Raw genomic sequence first — 20,221 nt, 5'->3', positions numbered from 1 at the left:
ATTAAAAAGACTGGGACTTTTTCGGCTTAGAAAAGATGAAACAAGTGGGATATGATAATGTTCCATAAAATCATGGCAGGTATGGAGCAAGTGAATAAGGCAAAGTTATTTGTTCTCATAATGTAAGAACATGGGGAGCAAGAAATAAAGTTAATAGGTAGCAGGTTTAAAAAAAAGAAAAAAGAAGTGTTTCTTCACTCAGTGCACAGTCAGCCTGTGGAACTCCTTGCCAGAGAATGATGTTTAGACTAGTGAACGGGTTCAAAAAAAAGCCAGATACATACATGGAGGTTAGGTCTATCAGTACTTATTAGCTAGGATGAATTGGAATGTTGTCTCTAGCCTTTGTTTGCCAAAGGCTACAAATGGACAACAGGAGAGTGATCACTCAATGATTACCTATTCTGTTCACACCCTCTGGGGCATCTTGCATTGAACACTTATGGAAGACAAGATAGTGGGCTAGTTGGAACTTTGTTTGGACCCAGTATAGCCATTCCTATGTTCTTAAGCAATGTGGGATCCATCACTTCTGCTGGTAAACTATTTCAGTGTTTAACATACCTCATACTTAGGACATCGCATCTTTTAACTAAGGGTTGAATTTATGTAAGGTAAGGTAAGCTTCCAGCTGTCAAATCTCTCTCTCTCTCTCTCTCTCTCTCTCTCATATCAAATCCATGATCAATCCAATAGTGTGCCTCTAGTACCATTTGCTTCTAAGAAGGGTGTAAAACCCTGACACTAGCAGATATCTTGACCAGGTGACTTTTTAAATTGTTACTTTTTTTCCAGTACTATTTCTTCTAAATCATTGGAGATTAGGGTGGTAAGAGAATGCAGAAGCTCATCTAAACCAATCCCTTGCTCAATGCAGGATCAATTCCAATTAGATTATCTCAGCCTGGGCTTTGTCAAGTCTGGCCTTAAATATTCTAAGGATGGACATTCTACCTCCTCCCTAAGTAACCTGATCCAGTGCTTTACTATCCTTCCAGTGAGATCATTGCTGCTTGTTCTGTCATCTCCCCCTACTGAGAACAGCCTAGCTCCATCATTGTTTGAACCCTCTTTCAGATATTTATTTGAACTCTGATATCAAACCTTCCCTTACTCTTGCAGACTAAATAACCTAGCTCCCTCAGCATCTCCTCCTAAATCATGTGCTCCAGCCCGCTAATAATTTTCACTGCCCTCCACTGGGCTCTCTTAAATGTATGCATATCCTTTCTTGGTGGGGAGGACCTGGACACAGTACTCCAGGTGTGGCCTCACCAGAGCTAAATGGAGAGAAATAATTGCTTTCCCCAATCTGTTGGCAGTGCTCCTACTAATGCAGACCAATATGTCATTAGCCTTCTGGCAACAAAGACACAGTACTGACTCATACCCAGCTTCTTGTCGACTGTAATTCTTATGTCCTTTTCTGTAGCAGTGCATGAGATTCTTTAGTTCTAAGTGTGGAACTCTGCATTTGTTCTTGTTGAATTTCATCAGATGTCTTTTGGCCCAGTCTTCAGATTTGCCTTGGTCACCCTGGACCCTATCTCTACCCTCTAATGTGTGTACCTATCCTATACCTTTTCTTCCAGGACCGACTGCCAGGACACTCCTCTTGATACCGGTTGCTGACTTGACATCAAGCTATTGATCAGTACCCATTGAGCCCAGTCATCTACCCAGCTTTCTGTTCACCTTTTATAGTTCATCCATCCAAGCATGGGGTGGCCAACACTTGCCCCACAGGCCAAAATCAGGCCCGCCAAGCATTTTTATCTAGCCCAGAAACTTCCTCACCGTGGCAGCCTTTTGCTCCTCATCTCTGTGGCTGCCTGAGCGGGGAGACTATAGCTGTGTTGGGAGGAGCAGCACAGGGCAGCATTCTCTTCCCTCCCCATCTCCCCAAGAGCTTTCTGGTTGGTGCTCACCGGTATCCCTCTGAGGAGGAGGGGCATTGGGTGTAAGTCAAATTATAGCATTCAGCACAGGCTTAGGCAGTAGACTTAATTATTAGTGCTTAGTGCCATGCTGCTAGTCTGGGCTCAACTAGTCCATCAATCCTGTCTCTGCAAAAAAGTCATCCTTATCTTTGTTTGTAGAGGCCATTTTGCCACTGCAACCCAGTTCCTGCAAAATTTAACACCCCACATCTTTACTGACATGGACAGCCTCTTGCAAGCTAATGCAACTGCTCTCCTGAATTAGGTTAACTATGGGACTGCAATACCTAGTTTGTCAGTTCAGTTATGTTCAGAGCCATGTAAAGGGCAAACTGCGCCAGGGCAAAATTGTACTGGCAATTCTGTGATATAAAAGTGAGTCTAATCTTCAAAAATCTGCCAGTCAGCACAGTACCTTACTTACGAAGTATGCTTAGTGAAGTGCATATGGACAACCTTGACATTTCTTCTGCAAGCCTGTGAAATGATTTCTTGACACTCATCTTCCTTAGATACAGAAGATTCCCATCTGTCACTTTTACTCTAGGAGTTAAAGGACCATCCTGATGCTTTCAGGAGGCTTAACAGTCCAGACATCTTCATTTCTAACCTTATAGATTGGCCGCTGTTTTTCAGGGTCTTCCTTAAGGAAAGGGCCTGGAAAAATTTAAATGATTTACTCCTATACATTCTTAGCTGTTATAAAAGAAGGGATTTCCGAGGGCAGGAAGGCCAGAGGTGCATGACCAAACCTTTCTCTACACCAGCATCCACTGTAATGTTTGCCTGTCTTTATATCTTGGGGTGATACACCAATAGAAATTACATTGTGTGAAGAAATCTGTACTTGAGTAGCTTTTTCCACAGCAGGGAGAAAATGACTGAGTTCAGTTTTGAGTACCCTCATAACAGCAGCACTGAAAACCATCTATTGCACTACTGCAGCAATCACTTTCTGCGGGGCATATATTGATCAGTGTTGTTTTCTGTTCTGACCTACAATAAGGTGACATTACGTTACACTGGTCTAGCAATTACAGTGCCCATCTGTAAGACTCTCATCCATTAACTGTATCAATACAAGAGATGGGTTAAAACTGAGATAATGTCTGAAACAAACTGATTGGATAAAACTAGAGGCTTGGAAGTTTAAACTTTCCAAATGAAATCAAGCTTACCATGCCTATCTCTAGGCATTAAGTTCAACCACATAGATTTAATCCTAAACATCTGAGACACATTTTCAAAGAATTAGATTTGAAGTACAGTGCTATTATGTTAAAACAACTTATCCCTTATTACAGGAGTATGGCAAATTGATTGAATCTGAGAAAATTAGAATAATAGCTTAAAATTTAATAAAGCTTTGAAAATGTCACTGTATATTAACTAACCTAACTGTCCCTTTAAATTCAAAAAATGACAACAGTGCAGCCTATAACAGTGCTTTTAAGAATGGGACATTGGAAATTAGAACTAAAATGTACAAATGTTTAATTTTACTTAAATGATCCATAGGGCGTGTAGGATTTTTCTAGGCGAATGAAATCAAGATTTAAAAAAGAAATAAGCATGCATGAAGTGGATTGATCAAGGGCTAAAAGGGAGCTTGCAATACTTTATAAACTTGTTGGGTACATGTGATTTATGGCTGGGCATCACTGCAGGACATACGGTAAGAATGGGAGGAGAAGGGAAAAGAGAGGGAGCATAATAGCCTATCAAAAACTATTTAGTTCAGCAAAATCCACTGGCTAAGTAAGGCAGCTACACTAGCCAGATTTGGTCACCTACATGGTGAAATAAAATTATTCATGATAGATAAGGGAAAAGGTGAGAATTTATTAGATGATAATCTGTGGTTGCATGACTCGGCATTTTTGGTAAACATCACTAAATATCTGGCAGATTTGAATGTCAAACTTCAAGGGAAGGATCAGCTTGTCCACAAAATATATGTGTGTTGTTGCCTTTGTTCAGCATTTGAAACTTTTCCAGAAATGGTTGTGAAGAATGTTGTACATTTCACAACTCTCTCAACATGACCTGCTGAAACGTCGAACCATATAAAAGTACTCTACTCTAGTTGCCAGTCTCATTGATGAATTTTAAGAGAAGTTTCAGGATTTCAGAGACCATCTGAATGACATGAAGCTGTTTATTAATCCATTTGCGGTTGATCCTTCTGATGCTCCTGATGCATTCCAGCTGGAGCTCATTGATATTCAGAATGACAGTAATTTGAAGATGGCTTTCATTGAGCATGACCTCCTTACTTTTTATGTGCAATATTTTCTCTGAGACTAATCTGAATCTATCTCAACATGGTTATAGGTTTATTTAATTGTTCGGCAGCACCTATTGCTTCAAATAACTATTTTCAAGAATGAAAAGTGTTAAAACAAAATGGAGATCTGTCCTTATGACCAATCATTTATTGGGATAACTTTGCATTGCTGTATCTACTGTTGGAGCAGACACAGACTACTTGTGCAAGCAAAAACAATGCCAGATATCTCACTAAGCCAGATTTCTGCAGTGCTGAGGATGTTGAATGACCTCGGAGTAATAAAATATCAATTTATGCTGCATTTTTCTATTTTGAATGATTATGCTATTTTGGGATCAGCCCCTGGAACAAGTAAAATATCACCATGTGGCCTGCAATGCAAAAAGGTTGGCCAACACGATCCGAGCTATACTTCTTTAGCTTATTGGCAAAAATACTGTGGGAAATAGTATCAAAAGCTTTGCTAAAATCAAGGTATGACACATCCACTGCTTTTCCTATATCCATGAAGCCAGTTATGTCATCACTGGGGAAGCAGGCAGTGCACCATTGCAGCTGTTGCCCAGTTTCTGGCTCCCCACGGCTAGGGAAAGCTGGGAGTGCGGCTGCCGTCTGGTTCCCGGCACCCCTAGGTGTAGGGCAGCCCCCTCCATCCCCACGCTGCAGGGGTGACTGTCCTGTTCCCAGTGTCCTGAGGCATGGGGTAGCTGGGGAGGTTCCCTGCGAGGCCACAGACAGGAAGCTACCCCACCCACTCCCAGGGTGTCCCATATTTGGGCTTGGGAAATATGGTCATTCTAATCCCCAGTTATATGTCCTCCATTTGTCACACTAAGTACTTCCTGTCAGTTCAATAAATTTAAATGTGTAGAAATATGTGGGTTTTTTTTGTTTGGTTGGTTTTTTTCATTTTGAGATCACAGCCTCTTTAATGCTACATAAGGCTATATACACACGGTTTTTGTACTAGTTTGAAAAATTTTTGTTCAGGGTTTGCCTTTTATTATAAAAGTAGTTAAATCAGCATTAAATCATGGTGTGGCTGCAGTTACATTAGTATGAAGGTGCTTACACTGGTATAGTGTATTTCTGTCTCTGGACAGGATTAAGCTAAATAGCAATAACTTTTATACTGGTGTGATAAAGGATTGTATTGCTTTATATTGATTTCCAATTGATGATAGGTATAGTGGCACAGAATCCATGCAGTCAGATTCTACACACTGGTAGAGTATTGTCAAGAATACAGTTTTTTTCCAAGACAAGCTACCACTTGCAATTTATGCACAGAAAGAAAAATTCTCTGGAGGGGGAAGGATAGCTTAGCATGTCCCTTGAAGATCACAAAACTGGTTTTTCAATGGTTATCATAGTTACCAGAGTTGGGTAATACATTTAGAAGGAAAATGCTTTCATTCTGGTTGAAACTCTGCTCGTTGTTCAGGAGTCTGCTTTATAACTATATTTTATACCTATATATTTCCTTTCAGCATTATCTGTAATACCCAATCTACTCAAAATTTCCCTCTGCCAATATTTGGGAAGATAGATTAAAATGTTTTAAATGTATACAGCAACAATAAAACATAAGAATTCCTCATGACAAATTTTAACAAGACAGAGATTTCTTACACTGAACTAAACAAAAGGCTATATAGAAAAACCAAGGATATAATTCATAGATTTTTAAGGTCAGAAAAGGACTATGATGATCATCTTGTCTGGTCTCCTGTAGAGAATTTCACACAGTGATCCCAGTGGAAACCTTATAGCAGGGGCAGCCAACCAGTTAGGGATGAAGAGCCACAGAGAGTGCAAAGAGCCACATATTATATATTTATTTTTTATCTAGTGTATAATAGTGTATAGATAGATAAAAATAAATATATAATATGAAGCTCGATGTGCTCCATCTCCCCTAGAGTCAGGCACCCCCAGTCCTGCACTCTTTGATGCCAGCAACTCGCCAGAGCTACCAATAATGCCACCACCATGCACTTCTCCCACCAAGTGCTGGGGCGTGTGCACAGAGTGGCAGACAGCACTCTCGCTGCTGCATTTAATGGCTTCAGGAGCCACAAGTTGGCTACCCCTGCCCTATAGCTTCTGGTTGCGGTAGTGCTCATCCAGTTGTGATGAAAGACACCAAATGATTAAAAATACACCACATCCTTTAATAAATTGTTCTAGTGGTTCACGACTCATTACCATTAAAAATGTATGATTAGTAACAGAGAGAAAGCCGTGCTAGTCTATATACTATCAAAACAAAAAAGCAGTAAAGTAGCACTTTAAAGACTAAGGGTGTGTCTACATGGGCACAGATCTTCGAAATGGCCATGCTAATACCATTAGCATTCATGCTAATGGCCATTTCGAAGATTACTAATGAGGCACTGAATTGAATATTCAGCACCTCATTAGCATTAGGACGCTTCCGGCCATGGCGCTTTGAAAGCCCGCTTTCGAAAGCGCGCTGCTCGGTGTGACTACAGGGAGGTCCTTTTTGAAAGGACCCCGCACCTTTCGAAATCTCCTTATCCTGATCACTGATCGGAGTAAGGTGATTTTGAAAGGGGTGGGTCCTTTCGAAAAGGACCCCCGTGAAGTCGCGCCGAGCCACGCGCTTTTGAAAGCGGGGCTTTTGAAGCGCAGCGGCTGGAAGCGTCCTAATGCTAATGAGGTGCTGAATATTCAAGTCAGCGCCTCATTAGTAATCTTTGAAATATGGCTATTTCGAAGATTTTTGCCCATGTAAACACAGCCTAACAAAATAATATATTAGGTGAGCTTTCGTGGGACAGACCCACTTCTTCAGACCACAGCCATACCAGAACAGACTCAATATTTAAGGCATAGAGAACCAAAAATAGTAATCAAGGTTGACAAATCAGAAAAAAAAATATCAAGATGAGCAAATCAGAGAATAGAGGGTCTGGGGGGGATAGAGGGGGTCAAGAATTAGATTAAGCCAAGTATGCAAAAGACCCCCCTAGAATGACCCAGAAAATTCGCATCCCAACAGTTTGAACTGGGATGCGAATTTTCTGGGTCATTCTAGGGGGTCTTTTGCATACTTGGCTTAATCTAATTCTTGACTCCTCTCCTGCCCCCCCCCGCGCCCCTCTACTCTCTGACTTGCTCACCTTTGATAATTTTTTTTTCTGATTTGTCAACCTTGATTACTATTTTTGGTTCTCTGTGCCTTAAATATTGAGTCTGTTCTAGTATGGCTGGGGTCTGAAGAAGTGGGTCTGTCCCACAAAAGCTCACCTAATATATTATTTTGTTAGTCTTCAAAGTGCTACTTTACTGCTTTTTTGTTTTTATTAAAAATGTATGTTTATTTTAGATTCCAACCTTTGGATCATGGTATGCTTGCTAGACAAGAGAATCCTTTACTACCAAAAATCCTTTTTTGTATGTATGTACTTAGGCTGTAATTGAGGCATGCCTAAGGGTGCATCTCCACTAGGAACTAACTTGGAAGTTAACTTTGATGTTAGGTGTTACTGCAGAGTAGCCGGCAGATACATACATTTTCCCTTACTTCAAAGTTAAGCTCGAAGAAAGAGAGCCCAACTTCAAAGTCCATACTCCATTCCCAGGAATGGAGTAGTGCCCTACTTCTAAGTTTAACTTCGAAGTTGGGTGTGTGTGGACACTCAACTTTGAAGTCTTTTTACTTTGAAGTAAGCAACTTCAAAGTTATTTTTGTAGTGTAGACACGGCCTTAATGTTTTTTGAGGGCTTACTGTAAAACAGGTTGTCTAGACTTTAAACTATTCTTGTAGCTTCTGTGGACACCAGAACAGGCCAGAGTATTCCAGTGACCATCTCACTAATTGTATATAGAGTAGTAATAATATCTTCATATTTTTTTGCTTAATGTTCATGTTTCATTGGGAACTCGCATTCAGTTGGTTTTCACAATGGCCCCCTGAGTTCTTTCCACAGTCTCTGCATTTCAGGATAGTCTTCCATCCTGAAAGCATGACCTGCCTTCTTGGTTCCTAGATTTGACTTTCTTGCACCTCTACTATAATGGATGTTCACATTAACCCATTCAACCCATGTTACAGTGTAGAACTGACTTGTAATTATAATTGTTTACCATTCTTGCAATTTGTGTGTCGTCTGAAAACTTTTCTGGCAAGAAATCTATATTTTCTTCCCCGTCATAGATAAAGTTTTGAATAGTGGTGAACTAAGAGCATGTCTTTGTGAGGCCCCAGTAGAAATATCCCCACTGCATAACTATTCCCATAACTTTTCAGCTATGTCAGCTGGCTATTTTTTTAATCCAATGAATGTGATACATTGATTTTTTGGTACAATGCTATGCTACAGCTACGTAAAATTTTACACTTAGTCTATTTATATACAGAGAAAATCTTATGCAACATTTTAAGTCCTCTTCACAACCAAACCTTAACTATGGTGTTGTATACAGTGCTTTCGTAATTGGTGTTGCAGGTAAAGAAGTCTATATCTATTGTATTTATGTAGTACAGCAGTAGGTGAAAAAAACCAAATGGGGTATCTAAAAATGTGCTTCAACGTGGGATTTAATGCATTTTGCTGTGAATCTGTGCCTTTCCATCTGCTGATGGGGAGGAAATGCCCCTGAAAGGCTGTTAAATGGAAGTATGCACAATTAGGTCAAAGTACTTTGTGTGCATTCAAAATCTATGTTTAATGTGAATTTTCACCCCCACTAGGTTCCAAGCGTTCCTCTCATAGCAATGCTTATTTCTATGGCTTCTTCAAGAATAAGCGAATAGTGTTGTTTGATACCCTCCTAGAAGATTATTCTGCATTGAACAAAGAACAGCCAGATGGAGAAGATGGTGAAGATGATGATACAAAGTCCAAGGTCAAGGTAAGGCTTATTTTAGTTCCCCTGTCATGATGTTTGTCTTGATTTTTTTCCCCCCAGTGAGGTTCTCTCTTACATCTTCTCCATATTCTCTTTTATAGGAATGTGAAACTGAAAGCAAAACCTCCAATCATTTGAAGCTTAATGATTTCTTTATTAAAAATTTCTGACATACTATTACAAATGCACTTTCCAAGGCTGTGGAAGGATGCAACACCAGGAGCTCAAGAATCTTGCCTAGAGATTCCTACAAACCTTTTGAGAGCTCTGCTGGTCTCTCTCTTTCTACCTCATAAGTTCTGAGTTCTGCCTTCCTGTATCATTTCTTGCTTCACGCTTTGATACATCCTTCACCTGTAGCCATCTTCATCTAGAGACCTGATAACCTTTACTTCTCATTCAAAAATCTTTTCCTGGAGGTCAACAGCACATTTGGCTATTTGGTTTTCAGAGACTGGCAAACAGATTCCTGACTTCAAGCCAGGAAGGGCCTCCAGGGGGTAGAGCGAGGGAGTATGTTCATCTCCTGGGGTCTTCCCTGGTATAGTTCACATGTGGGGCGAAAACATCTTTTCGGTGGAAAAAAAGTCTGCATCCTCAGAAAATCTAGCTAGCAAATGTAATCCCCAAAATTGAATTTGTAAAACCCATTTGAACCACAAAAGTAGACTTTTTGTTAGTCCCAGTCTGTTTGTTATATAGATTTTTGGGGAAATAGTTCAGACTTGAACTGTTGGGAAGAATACTTTTAAATGCCTCCACGTGAAGATGTGTTCTTCATTAGTGTAAGCAAATTTATTTTACAAAGATTGATTACACAGTGATAACTTTTTCTTCCATCCTGTGTGTTAGTCTAGACAGTGGGTTGAAGTCTATCAACAAAGAGAGCAGGACAAAACAAAATCTAGGACATCCTCAACATTATGAAAGTAGTTGTCTCAGCAGAGTTTCTTCCAAGCAGCAGGTAGTTCTTTCTTTGTTCACCTGAACAAGGGTTTTTCTTTCTATTCTTTTTCATGTCTGTCCCCTCTGTGGAGCACTCTGGATAGGACAGTCCAACACTTTTGTGGGTCCTGCCTCATTTTAGAGAATGTCTCCTGGTTTTCAGAAGCTCATTTTGTAATCTCTGCCTGGTGGCCATAATATTTATTTTAGAGGTATTTAAAGGCTCCTGGACGTAGCAAATGAGACCAAGTAGATAGCGTGCAATGGTTATTCATTATATTGTTAATTGAACTGATTTGATTGTGTTATAGGCGGAGTGATGTTATGAAAATTCTGTATGAAAATGTGTGTATGTATATAATAGTGCAAATATAATGATCTGAAAATAAAAAAGACTGTAGTATTGCTCAAAAGTTTGTAGCTTAATTAATGGCCATTACACACACTAAACAGCTTCATGAGTTTGTCTGTTATGAGTGAATCCCTATAATACAAGGGTAGAATATTAGAAGAGGTTAGCTTTTACTTGTATTCTTCTTCTTGTAGGGGGAAAATAACTGCTTTCTCAGCTGGCAGCCCATGGGCTTTGGAGAAAACAATTAACAAGCAGGAAATTGGTTACTCATGTCATGTGAGATGTTTTTTTGAAATTTTTCTCTCCTCTTGTACAGAGTAAGAAGCAAGGATGCAAAAATGAAGAAGTTTTGGCAGTGCTTGGCCATGAATTGGGTCACTGGAAGCTAGGGCATACGATCAAAAATATTGTCATCAGCCAGGTAAATAATAGTGTACTTTTTTTGGTATTCCTGAAGGATTTTTTCAGGTATTATGTTTTGCAGTCCAAAATAGTCACACTTCCTGGTTGACACAGTCATGCTGCCTGAAGCAAATGATCTCTTCTAGATGGGGAATCCATGGAATCCCATGGGTCCTTTAGCTTTCCTCATGTCCAGTGTTGAACACTAACATCTTTGCAGCTGTAGTAATGAGAGAACCTGCTGTGAATCCTAAATGCATAAGGCCTGAGGAATAGTCAATTCTTAGTTAATGTACAGCAAAGCTAACACGCCTAAGATGAAGCTAAAAGCCTGAATAACATAGGGTTAAAGCAAAAACCAAGGTAGGTAGCTTTTGCTCACAGGAATGCAGCAAGAGTCAGAGCGCTGATAAATAACACTGCCTAAAAGCATTCAGCACCAGGCACTCGGTGGTAGGATAATGAGCCTTGTGGACTGGGGAGAAGCGGTAGGTGTGGTATACCTAGACTTTAGTAAAGCATTTGATGTGGTCTTGCATGATAGTCTTATAAAAAAACTAGGCAAATACAATTTAGATGAGGCTACTATAAGGTGGGTGCATAACTGGCTGGATAACCATACCCAGAGAGTAGTTCTTAATGGTTCTCAATCCTGCTGGAAAAGTATAACAAGTGGGGTTCCACAGGGGTCTGTGTTAGGACCGGTTCTGTTCAATATATTCATCAACGATTTAGATATTGGCATAGAAAGTATGCTTATTAAGTTTGCAGATGATACCAAGCTGGCAGGGGTTGCAACTGCTTTGGAGGATAGGGTCGTAATTCAAAATGATCTGGATAAATTGGAGAAATGATCTGAGGTAAACAGGATGAAGTTTAATAAGGACAAATGCCAAGTGCTCCACTTAGGAAGGAACAATCAGTGTCACACATACAGAATGGGGAGAGGCTGTCTAGGAACGACTACAGCAGAAAGGGATCTAGGGGTTATAGTGGACCACAAGCTAAGTATGAGTCAACAGTGTGATGCCGTTGCAAAAAAATCAAACATGATTCTGGGATGCATTAACAGGTGTGTTGTGAACAAGACACGAGAAGTCATTCTTCTGCTCTACTCTGCACTGGTTAGGCTCAGCTGGAGTATTGCGTCCAGTTCTGGGCACCCCAGTTCAAGAAAGATGTGGAGAAATTAGAGAGGGTCCAGAAAAGAGCACCAAGAATGATTAAAGGTCTAGAGAATATGACCTGTGAAGAAAGGCTGAAAGAATTGGGCTTGTTCAGTTTGGAAGAGAGAAGATTGAGGGGAGACATGATAGTGGTTTTCAGGTATCTAAAAGGGTGTCATAAGGAGGACGGAGAAAACTTGATCTTCTTGGCCTCTGAGGTTAGAACAAGAGGCAATGGGCTTAAACTGCAGCAAGGAAGGTTTAGGTTGGACATTAGGAAAAAGTTCCTAACTGTCAGGGTGGTCAAACAGTGGAATAAATTGCCAAGGGAGGTTGCGAAATCTCCATCACTGGAGATATTTAAGAACAGAACAGGTTAGATGGATGTATATCAGGGATGATGTAGACAGTACTTGGTCCTGCCATTGGGGTAGGGGGCTGGACTCGATGGCCTCTCGAGGTCCCTTCCAGTCCTAGTATTCTGTGATTCTATGATACTCATAAACACATGCCAGGAAGGTAATGGGACATTTTGCATGATAACAGAACCCTCTCTATAGAGACCAGCTAGGTACCAGAACATTCTGACCCAAGTTCACTACAGGGTCAGAATGACCGCATGATGGATGGTGTTCTGATTGTGATGGAGATGGGTAGTATCTAGCTATGTCACAGAAAGTGTCAGTATATTATAATTAGTGGTGGCACCTGGTATACATAATGCATACGTACGTTGTTTGTATCTGGTGTGGCAGACCACTGTCTGTAGGCTGCAGGAGCCTGCTAGAAGGCAGGTATGCCATCTGGTGGGCTAGTGCCTTCCTGTTCCCTGAGTGAGCCTAATTAGGGCAGTCAGCTGGGGCCTTGTTAGGAATCAGCCACAGCTGAGTCTAATCAGCAGTCATGGTCAGCTGAGGCCCTGCACTTTAAAAGGCTCCCCACCTGGTAGCAGGGGGGAAGGTTTTGGAAGGTGCACCGGAGAACAGGAGCAGAGCAGGTATGGAGTAGAAGCAGAAGCAGAGCGAGAAGGTACCATAGGGAAGCAGTGGGCGAAGTGGCCCAGGGTGAGGTTGCTACATCAGGGCAGGGGTGAAGGCCCTGCCAGCTGCCTCTTGTCCTCTTAGGGACCCTGCGTCGGAGTCCAGGGTAGAGGGTGGGTCTGGACTCCCTCCACTTTTTTCCCAGAGAGCTGCTCCACTGGAGCAGGCGTGGGCCTGCAAGGGGACTGGCTTTATCCTCCCCATTCTGGACTTGCCTACAATGAGGATGGCTCGCTAAGTGGAGACACCTGCCTCTGGAAAGGCCTGGGCAGATAAAGAGTCTCTGTGAGTCTCTGAGGCACAACAGAGAACTGCCAGGAAGTGCAGGGACCCAGAGGGGCTGACAGGGGAAATTGTCACACTGGGTATAAAAGTATATGTCACCGGTACTTTGTCAGCCGACCTGGGAAACAGAGAGGAGCCTTTCTGCCCCCTAGAAGCATGTGGAGTCCATTGTCAAGGCACATGCATGTACTAGTGCAAACCTGCTGGCATCCAAGTGGGGACACCCAGAATACTAGAGCCCATGTGTCAACAACAATAAACCTGGTTCCAGTTCCTTCGTACCTCAGTTGACTTGTGATTACTGGGAACTCCCAGACATCTGTTGCACTGACTAATTGAAGAAGCCAAAGCAGCAGTCTGGAGGGAGCATGCATACAGCCAATTGTTAGCAACATAGCAGGGAGCAGAACACATGTCCGGAAACCACACTGCTAACAGTGTCTCACTACAGCATCTATTTGGGGATGTTATTGTAAACCCACCACCAACTGCTCAAGTCAGGATTTTATTCTTGCCTAGCTTGTCTGGCTCCCCTGCTTCTTTGTGAATCTGAGGCAGGATCGGTGCCTGCCTACAACTCCTATCTAGTGTTCTGCATCCTGCCTCTGCCTGCCACATCCAGTCATTCCCAGAGGGAACGCACACCTTAGTACAATCTGAACAAAGGGAGGAAACATCCAACGCTGTAGTCCTCCTCTTGTTACAGAACATCCTCTCTCAACCTCACCCAAAGTCTCGGCTTTTCTCATGTCCTCTTCCCCCGCCCCAAATCATTCCTCATCTACATCTTCTTGAAGTTCCTGTTCCCTGAGTGGGAGGGGAGAGTTTTGATGACTCTTCCATCATGCTGTAGTAGGAGGGTGCTCTACTCCCTTTTACTTGGGGACTAGAGCACTTCACCAAGGTCCCACAAATGAGGTGGTTGTTTGGAAAGACACCAGTAAAATGGCACCCCAACATTCCAAAGTGAGGCCTGACAAAATGAGTTTACTCATGCAAACCAATCTGAACAATACACAAAAACTAGGGAAATAGGTCCCAAATCTCCTTTGTGCTCTGGGGGTATCTAATTCAGTTTTCTCTCTCCACAGAAAATATTCAGTACTCCACTCTAAATTGCTGTTGATTACCATTATCAGTCTCTTTCCTTCACTTGCTCTTGGTGATGGTAAAATCTTAGCAGATCCCATCAATAATGCTATTTTGAGCAGAGGTGCTGAGAGATGCCGCGACCCTCAGGGCAAAGTGGGAGCGGGGGCCTAGCTCCATGCTGCGGAAGGGACAGAGACTAGAGCATTTGGCCCTCCATGCTCTGACCGTGGTGCCAGTTCCTTCCTCCTCCCCACCCCACAGCCCACGTGCAGGAGCTGCAATTCAAAGAGGTCCAGAGCTCTAGTCACCACCACTGCGACTTTTGGCTGGAGCTCCAGGTCTCTTTGAAATACTGGGCCCAGGGACAATTGCCCTCTTTGCCCCTGCCTCCCAGTCTGCTTCAGCAGGCCTGTTCTTGAGTTTGCTTCCCAATGTCATGGAAATACCCCTTAATACATCACATTTTTTTTGTGTTTGCTGCAGGTAGTATGACAGTTCCTGAGCATGTTTTGATATTTTCTCCTGTTCCACTCCAGGGGACAGTACATCTGGCTTTTTTTTTTATATTGGTCACTGCAGGTATTCCGGGCCATGATGTAACTGTCAACTTGCCACTTGGAATCAATCTCTACTTCTTCCAGTCAGAAATTTTCTTCTTCTTCGAGTGTCCCCGTGGGTGCTCCACATTAGGTGTCGGGCTCGCCCGGCGCCGCAGATCGGATCTTCCAAGCAGTTTCTGCCGGACCGCGCATGCGCCGGTGCGCGCCGCTCCCCCGCGCGCTCCCGGCCATGTGCGCGATCCGGTCCCCGCCAGTTCCTCTTAACCGCCGTCGGCTGCAGACGGAATCCAACTAGGCTAAGGCCAAGTAGTGTATTCAACGACTTTATCTGTTTTTTTCTTAAAGTTTTTTCAGGCACTTAGGCTACTATAAGCTAGCCGTTTGTTATTTTGTAAAAAAAAAAAAAAAAAAAACAACAACGAACAAGCTAGGAGAGGGACAGCTCAGCCAGTCCCAGTAACAAGCGCCGGAGGCCAGGAGCTAGGGCTATCAGCCCTCCTGCTAAGGCAGGCCATCGGACGGGGAAAACGGCACAAAGAAGGTGCTAAGTACCCACTTAAAAACACAAAGACTCACCAACAATGTCCTCTTCAGGCTTTAAAAAAAAAAAAAAAAAAATGCTGCTTCTTGATAAGGCCCTCCAGCCAGAAGCGCCGGAGCGGCTGCAGCAGGAGGGACCCTCCGGGGCCCTTAGAAGGAGAGCTGCCTCCCTCACTCCATCAGCGCAGAAACGGAGGAAAGTATCTCCAGCCCGATCCCTGCCGGCAGCAACAGCGAGCGGGACGGGAGGAGCAAGCAGCCCCCAGCCGCAGCAACAGCTGATTGGCGGCGGCACGGAGAGCCACGTGGAAACGGCTCAGCCTCCAATACTCAGCCAGCCGCCCCGCACCGCAGGCAGGGCGGCGGCTAAGCAAACGCCGGTACCGGCGGCACCGCAGGCAGCGGCACCGACCCCCGGGGAACCGGCGGTGCAGAGCGCGCAGGCACGCAGCCTGCTGGCACCGGAGGACACCGCACATGCGGCATCGCCCTCGAGCGTGCCGAGCTCGGTGCGGACGGGGCCGGAATCCCCTGTATGCTCCCCAGCCCGATCCCTGCCGGCAGCAACAGCGAGCGGGACGGGAGGAGCGAGCAGCCCCCAGCCGCAGCAACAGCTGATCGGCGGCGGCACGGAGAGCCACGTGGAAGCAGCTCAGCCTCCGATAATCAGCCAGCCGCCCCGCACCGCAGGCAGGGCGGCGGCTAAACAAGCACTGGTACCAGCGGCACCGCGGGCAGCGGCACCGACCCCTGGGGAACCGGCGGTGCAGAGCGCGCAGGCACGTAGCCTGCCGGCACTGGAGGACACCGCACGTGCGGCACCGCCCTTGAGCGTGCCGAGCTCGGTGCGGACGCCGGAATGCCCTGTATGCCCCCCAGCCCGATCCCTGCCGGCAGCAACAACGAGCGGGACGGGAGGAGCGAGCAGCCCCCAGCCGCAGCAACAGCTGATCGGCGGCGGCACGGAGAGCCACGTGCAAGCGGCTCACCCTTCGATAATCAGCCAGCCGCCCCGCACCGCAGGCAGGGCGGCGGCTAAACAAGCGCCGGTACCACCGACCCCCGGAAAACCGGCGGTGCAGAGCGCGCAGGCACGCAGCCTGCCGGCACCGAAGGACACCGCACATGCGGCACCGACTTCGAGTGTGCCGAGCTCGGTGCGGACGTGGCCGGGATCCCCTGTATGTCAGGGGCGGAGTTACCTCCTCAAGGGAGGGGGAAGACTGCACACAAGAGGAGGCATTGCAGCCCCTCTCCGCACAGGGCTGTGTAGTTGCTTTCTCACAGCCCTCCGCTATGTTGCAGACTCCAACTAGAAGGCAGGGGTCCCCCCCCCCTTGGCCTACCCGGAGCCCCCTTCTCCATTTCTGCAACCAGCCTCACCCTGGCTGGGACCACCTCCACCCTTCCTGGGATTTGAACCGCTGGACTATTAGGCAAAGTCGCTCTCTCCAGGGTCTCGACGGTCTCCCTCCCCCAGACGCAAAGGGTATGCACCAAGGGAGTGGTCTAGGTCACCTTCCCAAGACCAGTGCTTATACTGCCGTGGTCGCCCCTACCACGCAGGGCATAGACACCATCGGCAATCTACTAGGGAAAGATCCCTACGAACGATCTCGTACCCCCGAGGGCAATTGTGACCGGGGACAGAGACTTAAGCATCTCAGGGGGGACTGGTTATGGAACCCCGAGATTTTTCCTCGCACACCTCTAGTGAGAGGGTGTACCATCATCAGCAGGAACCGGAAGGGTCCAGAAAGACGTACCCCAGCGGTTCCTCGCTTTCCTCCCCGGATGAGGCTACGGCCCCGGGGGGCGTCCATCCTCCGGACGATCTCAAACAGTTCCAAGAGCTGTTTTACGAGGGTGGCCTTCACGCAAGGCTTCCAGACAGCAAAGGTGCAAGAGCAACACCATAAGCTCCTCAAAAATCTGAGACCTCTGGCCTCCTCCAAAATAGCAATACCGCTGATGACGCAATCTTGGAGCCTGCCACTATGATATGGCAGACTCCTGCGACTATTCCGCCTGTCCACAAAAGAGCGAAAAAAAAAAAAAAATACTTCGTGCCCACGAAGGGCATGGAGTTCCTGTTCAGCCACCCACAACCAAATTCTTTGGTGGCGGAGTCGTCGCAACGTGGGGGAATAAACAAACATGCCAAAAAGCTAGAGCTGTTGGGCAGAAAGGTCTACTCCTCCTCCACGCTACTGTTGCCAATGGCAAATTACGCAGCGCATCTAGCGAACCATAATTTCAACAACCACATTAGGTTGACCTCCCTCATGGACTCGCTTCCAGAGGGCACGAAACCAGTGCTCAAGGCCATCATCCGACCATTTTATAACCAGTGGCAAAGGATCACCACAGACACATGGGTGCTGGAGATCATAGCCACGGGGTACGCCATCCCCTCCCAGTTGCTCCCACCGCCATGACCTCCACCCGGGGCCCCACCTCCAGGAGACCTCCCATGTAGCGAGGCTCAAGCAGGAGGTAGACCATCTCATGCTCGTAGGGGCAGTGGAAAGAGTGCCGGAGCAACTGCAAGGGAGAGGGTTCTACTCGAGGTACTTCCTCACGGGGAGGTCCATCTTAGATTTTCGAGGCCTCACCGGTACCTGCGCAAGCAACGTTTTCGGATGATCACAAACGCCTCCATCCTTACGGCACTAGACGATGGAGATTGGTTCGCAGCCCTCGACTTACAAGGTCCTACCGTTTGGGCTCTCCTCAGCCCCCAGAGTCTTCACCAAGACCTTGGCAGTGGTGTCAGCCTACCTGCACAGACAGGGGGTATTTATATTCCAGTATCTGAATGACTGCCTACTCAAAGGGGCCTCAAAGGAGGAGGTACTACGCATAATATGTGTCACAGCAGGCACGTTCTCTTCGCTCGGCCTGCTTATCAATCTGACAAAATCAAAGACAGACCCCACACAGGACATAGAGTTCGTAGGGGCACGCATAAATTCTATTACAGCGAGGGCGTATCTACCAGAGACTCGCTTTCGGGCCATCGGCTCCCTCGCGCAAGGCTTCACCTTCAGCCCTATGGTGCCGGTTCTGACGTGCTTACAGCCGCTGGGCCACATGGCAGCAGCAACGTTTCGTACAACAGAACGCCAGGTTACACATGCGCAGCATGCAGCATTGGCTGGCGAGCGTATACAAACCGGCAGCACACACTGTTCACAGGATGGCGTCGCCCACAACGGAGGTGCGCAAATCCCTGCAATGGTGGGTAAACCCCGAGAACCTGCTAACAAGGGTACCCTTCCACCAACCACACGTATTGGTTTTTCTTACTACAGATGCCCCCCTCATAGGGTGGGGAGCACACATGGGCGAAGAGGTGACGCAAGGGCTGTGGTCCTCTATGGAGCAGTCACTGCACACAAATATACTGGAGCTCAAAGCAGTGTTCAACGCCTGCAGACACTTTCGAGACCAACTGAAAGGCAAGGTAGTCGGGATCAGTACAGACAATACCTCCACCATGTTTTATATAAATCGGCAAGGAGGAGCTCGGTCCCGTGCCTTATGTGTAGAAGCAGTCCGGTTGTGGAACTGCTGCATCGCCAACAATGTAACCTTGAAAGCCTCGTACTTACCAGGCGCTCGCAATGTGAAGGCAGACCAGCTGAGCAGGCGTTTCGCACTCACGCACGAGTGGCAGATCCGTCCCGATCTGCTGCAACCGATTTTTCCACGCATGGGGTTTTTCCCCAGATAGACCCTGTTTGCTACTCAGCACAACAAGAAGTGCCCACGATTCTGCTCCAGGGCAGGACTGGGACGGGGGTCCCTGAGGGATGCCTTCGCGATCTCATGGAGGGGCCCCCTGCTTTACGCTTTCCCTCCCACAGTGCTCATCCACAAAGTGTTGCAGAAAGCCAGGAGGGAAGGAACCTGAATGATCCCGATAGTCCCAACGTGGGATCGACAGCAATGGTTCCCCCTATTCCTGCGCATGTCGGACCGGCCACCGATGTCCCCTCCGGTGGCGCGGGATCTGCTCACGCAAGCCCAGGGGTCCATAGTGCATCCGCACCCCCAAAGCCTGCGACTACAAACGTGGTTAATCCATGGCTCAGCTCCCTAGAGAGCACATGTACGGAGGAAGTGCAGCAAGTCCTAGAAAGTAGCAGGAGGACTTCCACCAGGAAGACCTTCAAGCAGAAATGGACTCGCTTTACGGCATGGTGTTCTACCAAACAGCTAGCCCCCTTTCGGTGCCTATGGCTGTGATATTAGAGTATTTACTGGACCTCAAGAGAGGAGGACTCTCGCTATCCTCGTTTCAGGTCCACCTGGCCGCCATTTTGGTGTTTAGACACGAAGAGGAAGGGCACACGGTGTTCGCCCATCCCATGGTTACCAGGTTCTTCAAAGGGCTGGTAAGCCTATACCCCCCTCAGAAACCGCTTCCACCTCTGTGGAACTCGGACCTGGTGCTTAATGCGAAAAGGGGACCACCGTTTGAGCCTTTGGCCACGGTTTCCCTCCGCCTCCTTATGATGAAGACGACCTTTCTTCTCGCAATCACGTCAGCTCGCAGGGTGAGCGAGCTTGAGGCAGTTATGGCAACGCCGCCCTGCGCTGTTTTTCCAAGGAGGCGGTAACCATACGGCTGCATCCAGCCTTTGTTCCTAAAGTTTCTTTCTGAGTTTCATACTAACGAACCTATTGTTTACCCTTGTTTATCCAAAGCCTCATAACTCTAA

At 46.0% G+C, this 20,221-nt stretch overlaps 1 protein-coding gene across 5 annotated transcripts in view; it reads left to right on the top strand.

Moving 5' to 3' along the window:
- Window positions 1–20,221, top strand: part of ZMPSTE24 (zinc metallopeptidase STE24) — a 106,473-nt gene that overhangs the window by 71,902 nt on the left and 14,350 nt on the right. For all 5 annotated transcript variants that reach the window (XM_074976520.1, XM_074976519.1, XM_074976518.1 and 2 more), the window contains 2 exons: window positions 8,952–9,112; window positions 10,726–10,830. In XM_074976520.1, the coding sequence (XP_074832621.1) occupies window positions 8,952–9,112; window positions 10,726–10,830 (266 nt within the window). The remainder of the gene's footprint in view (window positions 1–8,951; window positions 9,113–10,725; window positions 10,831–20,221) is intronic.

Source organism: Carettochelys insculpta, chromosome 24 (assembly GCF_033958435.1).
Source record: "Carettochelys insculpta isolate YL-2023 chromosome 24, ASM3395843v1, whole genome shotgun sequence".
Taxonomy (NCBI): Eukaryota; Metazoa; Chordata; order Testudines; family Carettochelyidae; genus Carettochelys; species Carettochelys insculpta.
The sequence above is the reverse complement of the archived record's forward strand: the minus strand, read 5'-3'. Positions and strand labels throughout refer to the sequence as shown.